This window comes from Etheostoma spectabile, chromosome 20, assembly GCF_008692095.1.
Source record: "Etheostoma spectabile isolate EspeVRDwgs_2016 chromosome 20, UIUC_Espe_1.0, whole genome shotgun sequence".
NCBI lineage: Eukaryota > Metazoa > Chordata > Actinopteri > Perciformes > Percidae > Etheostoma > Etheostoma spectabile.
The window spans coordinates 24,462,101-24,470,896 of NC_045752.1; the positions used below are offsets into that span (position 1 = coordinate 24,462,101).

An 8,796-nucleotide genomic window follows, 5' to 3' on the forward strand; every position below is an offset into this window, starting at 1 on the left:
GCAACTTTGACTGAAATAACCACTCGTTAGAACCGAGGTATGCAGCAAAGTATTTGTTAAGCCACAACACGCACAACCTTGAGGCGGATGGGCTACAACAGCAGAAGACCCCCATCGGGTACCACTCATCTCCACTACAAATAGGAAAAAGAGGCTACAATTTGCGAGAGCTCACTAAAAAGGGAAAGTTGAAGACTGGAAAAATGTTGCCTGGTCTGATGAGTCTCAATTTCTGTTGAGACATTCAGATGGTAGAGTCAGAATTTGGCGTAAACCGAATGAGAACATGGATCCATCCTGCCTTATTACCACTGTGCAGGCTGGTGGTGGTGGTGTAATGGTGTTAGGGGTGTTGTCTTGGCACACTTTAGGCCGCTTAGTGCCAATTGGGCATCGTTTAAATGCCACGGCCTACCTGAGCATTGTTTCTGACCTGCTCATCCCTTTATGGCCACCTGTGTACCCTCCTCTGATGGCTACTTCCGCAGGATAATCCCCATGTCACAAAGCTTGAATCATTTCAATTGGTTTCTTGAACATGACAATGAGTTCACTGATCTAAAATGGCCCCCACAGTCACCAGATCTCACCCATAGAGCATCTTTGGATGTGGTGGAACGGAGCTTCGTGCCCTGAGTGCCATCCCCAAATCTCCATCAACTGCAAGATGCTATCCTATCAATATGGGCCAACATTTCTAAAGAATGCTTTCAGCACTTTGTTGAATCAATGCCACGTAAAATTAAGGCAGTTCTGAAGGCGAAAGGGGGTCAAACACAGTATTAGTATGGTGTTCCTAATAATCCTATAGGTGAATGTATTTAAAAGGTAATGTAATTGAGTTAGGTTTCTCAGGCCATCCTGTGACATTCTTCATTTAATCTCTGTTTCAGCGTGTTTGATTTTGAACAGTGCTTTAGCACTATTGTCCCCTGATCACAGCCTTTAAGGCCTCTCATGCCACCCCTGAAGACGACACCAAAGACCAATTGATCGTCGAGTACTGAGCCATTCTTTATGATGTAAAAAGGAGGATTTAAGGCTCCAAATGTTAGGGTTGTGGGTTCCTGTTTCCATGTTACCTGTTTTATTTTGTTAACCTGTTTTGATTGTTTTGATTGATTCCTGTTTCCTTATTTTTTTGTTTTTTCCTGTACTTTTCGCTTGGTTTACTTCCTGTACTATTTTGTAGTGTTTGGTTATGTGTCTTGGTTTAGCTTCTGATTTGTCCCTAATGCTTTTTACCTCAATTAATGTCCTCTGTTCTGTTCAGTTCTTGTCATGTTGTTGTTGTCATTGTTGTTGTCGAGTGTACCTGCTTGTTCCTTTTTTCTATGGGTATGCGTAGGTAGTTTGGATCGATTTTGATACCTTTATGGAGTCCAGTATTTATTTTTTGGAATTTCTGCTTTGTTTGGACTCACGTAAGCCTGGATTGATTTTTGTTACATTACATTACATTGATTTTTGTTACATTACATGTAACAAAAATCAATGCTTCTCAATGCTTCTATTCATCAACCTGCTTCTGCCTGTCGTGTATTTCTTGCCTCAGCACTCGGCCAGCCCTGATAGTACGTCATGACCAGCACAATGGACCCAACAGACACTATTTCTGAAGAACTTTGGGACCTTGTTTGTGATCTGGTGGAGCTCAAAGTCATGTGGGGGAGAGCAGGCAGTGACAGACGTAAAATAGGCAATTATGGCAGCCTATGTTGCTCTTGGCTGTCTCTTGACTGTCTACCGGCTTTTCAACTTTATCCATGATGGGGATTAAGGGGAAAAGTTTTATCACCACTGACCGGTTGGCTTCTGTTCAGCTATTTTTTTAATACCAGAGGTAGGTTTTTCTTAACAAAAGTTAGCATCTCTGCTTTTTCACTGTCCATTCAATTTCTCTTTTCATCTATCACATCAGAGGCAAGGCTTAACAGCCAAACACTGTCAACACACTTGTGCAGGGTGCACGCAGGTATTTGCATGCAGCAGGAGCAAGGGCAGGGAAACGGGCCTGGTTGTGCTGAGACAGGACACCTTCTTGTACCGCCAGTTGCAGCATGTGTGCCATGCACGGTAGACTTGCCACACCAAACTCCACCATAGCTTTAGCCATGTTACAGGCATTGTCACGTAGCATGACATACACTTGTTCTCTTAATGTTTTCTATTTCCCAACATAACAAATGCAGATGTAATTGCAAGTGCTGTGGAACCGGAGCATTCATGTGAGTGTAGGACACCTTTTTTAAGGGTGAAGTCTTTCTCTATTCACTGGGTTGTGAGGCTCAACATGCTAACAAGACTCACGCTTGACGTCCAAATGTCTGTGGTAAAGCTAATGTGACTAGCGCCGGCGAGGAGCTTTTCAATGTGACTGGCGAAAACACTCTGGAGCTGAAGTAAGGACACATCAGAAAAGTAGTGCCGGCTAGGCATAGCATACCGCTGCTCTTGGTACATAATTAGCCTGCTGAAACCAACGTCTTCCACCACGCTGAACGGCTGGTTATCAAGTGCAATAAATTCAATGATTTTGTTGTTAAGCACTTTTACCTTTGGGTAATCGCTGCTGTATTTCTAGCTTTGTCAAAGGACTGAAGGTGAGGCTGCTGATGGGTTTTTGCCGCAGTTCTTTCCTTCTTATTTTTCTAAAAGTCTTGGTGCTGCTCAGGATGACGTCTCTTAAGATGCGTAATCGTATTTGTAGTGTTTGATGGTGTTTTTCGCCTCCTCCCATCACTAGCAAATAGCAAGTTTATCTGTTTTAAAGATCTTAAAATAACTCCTTTCGTTGATGTGCAGTGTTAAATTGTGTGAGAGATTATTTGCTCCAAGTGTGAATGACTGCTCCAAGTGAGAATGTTACATGTGAAATTAAACACTGCAGTAGGCTATATCCCAATGTTGTTTTCAATTAAAAAACATTTGCACAAAGCCAGCGATCCACTTTTCCATGTTAAGAGCATTTAAATGAGAAAAAATACTGAGACAAAAAGAAATCAAGGGACATTACAATAGATAAAAATGTACGATTAATTGCGAGTTAACTATGACATTAATTGCAATTTATATATTTTAATTGTTTGACAGCACTAATAATTAAGTGTCAAAAAAGTACATCCTGTACATTATAGCGCAGGAATTTAGCTTTTAGTTTGCAAACAGTACAGGAGTAAATTCTCTCTCAGCTCACTAGCGAGATGAACTAAAGGTTTAAAGTGTTTCAGTGCAGTGAGTTGCACTATGCTACTACAGTCAGAGCTGCAGTCAAGCACCAAACAATTTGGTGAAAATCATTTGTATGAAGAATCTTTCTAGTGAACTGATCTTAGTGGTTCTGTACACTGAAAAGAATTAGTTTCCCATCACTAGCCAGGTTTGATTCGACACAGACGGCCGTAGCTCTGCACAGGCCAATTCAATCTAATAATAGTTATGTTCATGTGCTCCTTGTGTGGATGGTCAATTTTCCAACTTTCATAAGCTTTAGGACTGTTGTGTGTATCAAAATATTTATTCTACCCTTATTAATGTAAACCTATGATGACTGGTAAATGCATTAAAGAGAGGTTTTGTGGGGTGGGCAGCATCTTTGTTGTAGAAGACAAACGTGTACGAACGAACTGTCATGTCTTGTGACTGACGCCATATTTAGCAAAAAGTATCAAAACTCGAAAGATTCAGTTAATTTACATGTATCAACTTGAAGGAATCGATACTTTGAAAAGAGTCAGTTGGTTTGGTAGTTTTGGCAGTGGACTGTAACTTTACAGGGCCACCGGCAGAATTATTGCAATGGTTGTGCCAACTGTGCGCCTCGTGCCTGCCTGGTTTGCAATCATGCGAACCATTAATTTTGTTTTACATCTTCTTGAATAAATGTGCTCTAAAAATTAATTGCAGTTACAAATGACAAGACAATCCAAGTGCAATGCTTGTTACAAAATAGTGCTTTTCCATGAACTTTCCACTTTGTTCTTTGGTCAGAAAAATGTCACAAATAGGAATTTGCTTATTTTTTACTATGTATCAAATTTTACAGAGGTTTGAAACTGCAAGCCTGTGTGTCATTGAATATTTCTAGAATGTTTAATGTAAAGTAATAACTAGACTAGTGTAATTTCTTTTTCTTTGTAGCCAATGCTATGTACATGGGGGGTCAGGAAATGAGGAATGTTCGGGAAAGAGACAACAGAACTATCAAGAAAAACCTTGAAAAGGTAAGAAAAGACACAACTCTACACATGTCATCCCATGGTGACATTTATTTGTACTTGATAGCTACTTAGTGAATTTTTTGATAACATAAAACCCACATAAAGACAGCATGCTTGCTTGAGTTATCGAGCAAGGGTGCTTGACTGATGTTCTTTTTATGTTATTGTGTATTAAGTCTCAACATTAACAACAACAGTAAAATGTCTGTGTTCTCATTTTCAGCTCATATTTTATTACGGAGCTACAGACCACTGGTGCCCTGTTGAATATTATTACAACATCAAGCAGGATTTCCCACATGGAAATTTCAGACTGTGTGAAAATGGGTTCCGCCACGCTTTTGTCCTGGATGCAGGAAGAGAAGTTGCCAAAATGGTGTTTGAATGGATCAGTGGAGATTTGGGGACATGAGTTCAATCTTTGCTTTCAAGACCAGGAGTTTATTTTTATCAGCAGAGATTGGGGAATTAAATTGAGAATGCAAGCTTAATGCTCAACAAATATCAAAAATGATTTAGATATTTACTGTGTATTGAGGTTCAAATGTTTATCCTGGTGTAATGAGGTTCATGATGTTCATCCTCCATGCCTTTTCTTTTTAATTTATTGTATTTTTTTATTGGTCAATTTTATTGTGTTATGAAACATCATTAGATTGTAATGGAATCTGATTGAGAAAGTGATGAACCATTCAGCCGCAGGAGGCAATGTAGGTAAGGCACAAAAAGGTAAATGTAGGATCACTGGTTTATTTTGGTGTCAACAAGATGGGCCTCAAGACAACGGCTGATTGGGTAGGTGTTGGAGTTTGGCTAGATATAATTTTAAAAAAAGAATACCGGTACAATTTTTAGTTGATACCTGAATTACTTTCAAAACTGGTAACCAATGGACAAATGTAATGATCTAACTTATCCATGAACCTTTAACAATGCTAACTTGGATTGAAACACAGACACAAATAGTGTAACAGCTAATGTGCTAAACAAGTTTACAAGAGGTTTAATAAGAAAAGTCATATTGTGATTGTGTGACCTATTGTATATGGGTAGCCTTCTCGCTGGGCAAGTCACGTTTAGGTGGAATTCAGTGACATACAATGAAATTGCAGTTAAGTTTTCCCCTGAATATTTATGAATGATTATCTGGTTTGAATCCCAGTAATCCTGCGACACATTATCAAAGACAGAGATATTTATGAAACAAGAATTATTAAATCCCATTTTGTTATGCTTTTCTCTTTTCAAATTATCATTTAAATGTAGTGGAAGAGGGAGGTGAGTGCACATGTTTTTGATATTTTAATTTATTTAGTACCTCAAAATAAATAACCATCAAATCTACTCCTTGTATTGACCTATGCTCTGAAAAATGTGGCAATAATAGCCGGCTTGGCTCTCATCTCGGCACCAGCATGATAGCACCAGCACCTGCTATCCCGGACTTGGGGCCTCATGTATAAACGTGGCATACGCACAAAAGAAGACATACACCGCTCTCGACGCAATTAATTTTAAAATAGACGATAAAGCAGGTGTTCAAAAACTTGTCATGCAATAAAATGCAAATTAATTATTTAAAAATCATTGTTCATTAAACACAAAGTCCAGTGACTCATCGACCCTGGGTAATGGATATGCGTTGTTTTTTTCACACTGTTTTGCTTTCTGTAGTCCACACAGAATCTCATTTTGTGGCTCCTCTTTTTCGAAACCATCAGCACTCCCGAGGCCCAAGTGCTGTCTGACGATTCTGTCTCCAAAGGTCTCACCGCCGTCAACCTGTCTGTCCCCTCCCCCATAGTTGACTGGGCTGGGGGAGATGAACTGTGCATTTATTTAAGGAACACAGCTTAACTCCGGTCACTGTTGTGACTACGCCATACGTTCAGTCGCCATACATTCAGGGCAACCAGCTCAGGTTGTCTCCCCCCTCCTCTCATGCGAGACAATTTGTGTTTTTTTCAAATTTATAAAACAAATCAAAACTTACGAAAGAGGGATGTCGCTAAACTTACCTCACACATAAATAGTCTTCTGCTGGTTGTACTACATTGCTTACTTAAACAAAATAGGCATAAGCATAACTTTTGGTAATATGCATATACTTTTGGATATTTTAATAATTAAATAGAGTTGTGTCTCTAAACTTACCTCACACATTCTTGTTCTCTATTTTATAAAGGACAACACACATTAATTAGCATCTCTGTAAATGTGCCAGTGTTAGCCAGCTGGGTTATTTTCAACTGTAGGCCTTTGGCCAAAGGATTTTAGACCAGAGCAACAGGAAACAAAACATTATTACAGGTTAAACTATACAGACAGAAGTCAAAAAGACACCATACAGATGCTAAAGCAACAAATAAGCTTTCTCAGTAAGCCAGCAAAAAGCAGGAAGCAGCAAGACCATTGAGTCTAAGAAGCTATGCAAGCATCAAAACACAGCCAAGCAACACATACCCAAACCATTTACTTGCACCATGCAAAACAGTAACAAACAGTAATCAATGATGAAATAGGCTGCATCACTCATTAGGGAGGTGTTACTACAGCACAGGTTAATAGGATGGTAAAATAGTTAAACTACAAGTTAATCTTTCATACATACCCAAGGAAATGTAGAGCAGGATATATTTGACACCGGGCAAGACATCAAACATGCTAGCAGCAGGTCAACAGTGATAAGAGCAATAATATAAAAACCAGGAGATAAAAATGTTAACAATTTCGACTTTACAAGAGTTAGACCTTGAGACTTTGTGTGAAATTATGGTAGGTGGTGCAGTTTCTTGTTTCATTTGGTAGAGTTTTCCACCTATAATGTATTTCTATTGCCATAACATGGTACCTGCTTGACTCGGCGTCTTGTCCTCCTGTTTGCATTCCATGTGAGACGAGCATGGCTGGTCTTCATAGCAGGAAACAGCCGTGACCTAACGCGACACACACACAGAATGTCGAAGGTGTGTTGCTTTTAATTCTCAGCATGTGGCTGTTGCCACAGCCAGAAGAAAAAGTTAGTTAAAAAAAAAACACTGGCTACACTACTTAAACACAGTGGTTTTGTACAGGACACCCTTGTCTGTCACTAGCAATGATGGCAAATGGCCGTGAATAGTGACTCTTCTCTCCAACCGATCAGTTCACGTCACCTTTTGGTATTGCCTCAGCTATATTATTACCCAAAATTATGATTATGCTTACTTTTGAAAGGTAAGTGCTACTAGAGTACAACCAGCAGGGGGCTTCTATGTGTGGTATAGTTTTGGAGACATGCTTCTCTGTAATTATTACATAAATTACATTTTTTTGGCAAACAATATTTCCCAAAATTATGCATATGCCTAATTTAAAAAAATAAGTATTGTAGTACAACCAGCATGGGGCCTTCTATGTGTGGAGTAGTTTTGGAGACATGACTCTGTGTAATTACAACATATTAGCACAGAGCCCGTTGAAAATGTGCTAGTTTGGAACGGGCGATTGCTTGGCCTGTGGTATTGCTGCTTGTAGAATTCTTTAAAACCAAATTCTACCCCAAAATTACTTACAGAAAGACCCTAAACCACTAAAAATGCAACTCCACTATATAGCCTACTATTGATTTACAGTGTAGGCTACAGGGTATTTTGGCGACAGTAATGTTTTAGTTAATTAATTAGTGTTAGTTAAGCATTATACGTAATTAACTCAACTCAGGATGAGTATGATGAAAACAGATGTGTCTGCCCAGTTCACATTTTCTGGCATTGCGCAGCGCTGCAAAGGAATAATCTCCAAGATTATTTTATGTTCTGCCCATTGCCTGAAGTTAACTTTTGTCTTTGAAGTTAACCACCTGCCACAGTCACTTTTTACCAGCCAGTTGTTTTTCTATCCTGTCTAATTCTTGGTAGCCTACTCCTGGATATTGCGCCGTCATCACGTGCTGTAGTATGCGGGCCCGTTTTGTTAATCCAGCATAAAGACACAATTTACTATCCTGGCCTGGGACACAATTTAGGTCATCCTGAACATCTCATCTGCGGTTTTCCCTGCATCCACCGTGTGGGATTGTGTGTGTTTATCTGTTTGCATGCATCAGTCGTGGGGGTAACGGAGTAGCAACCCCACCTGCTGCAGCGAGGCAACAGGATTGAAACGGCAGCAATTTTCAGCGACTTTATAGTGAAAAAATTTTAAGCGTAAATTCATGTTACAATGTATACATGTTGGCATGTATACATTTTAGGTCTTACATTTTGGTCTGAAATGTTTTGCACGGCCTTTCACTGTACGTTTTGTTGGTAAAGAGATTATTATTGGTATGAAATGTTTGAGTCACACATCTCTTGTCTTCATAGCAGAAACAAGGAAATTAATTTGGATTGGGACTGCTTTATAGCGAGTAATGAAAATGCATAGGGGACCCCGACTGTCAATCAAAGTCTTCTAGTGATGCGGGCCCCTGATTGGTCCATGCCCTTAAGCAATGTAATGGGAAAATTACATTTAACCAATGATTTTCATATTATTTAGTCATAATAAGATCTCCAATGCCAATGACAAGGGTTGGTTTTCCTCTGGGGGCACT

The 8,796-nt window shown here is 39.5% G+C and overlaps 1 protein-coding gene across 4 annotated transcripts in view; it reads left to right on the forward strand.

The window, feature by feature from the left end:
- The window catches only part of ldah (lipid droplet associated hydrolase), a 19,231-nt gene extending 11,470 nt beyond the window's left edge, over positions 1-7,761 (forward strand). For all 4 annotated transcript variants that reach the window (XM_032499873.1, XM_032499872.1, XM_032499875.1 and 1 more), the window contains exons 6-7: positions 4,141-4,223; positions 4,444-7,761. In XM_032499873.1, the coding sequence (XP_032355764.1) occupies positions 4,141-4,223; positions 4,444-4,632 (272 nt within the window). In that variant the 3' untranslated portion in view covers positions 4,633-7,761. The remainder of the gene's footprint in view (positions 1-4,140; positions 4,224-4,443) is intronic.
- Positions 7,762-8,796: the final 1,035 nt, after the last annotated feature.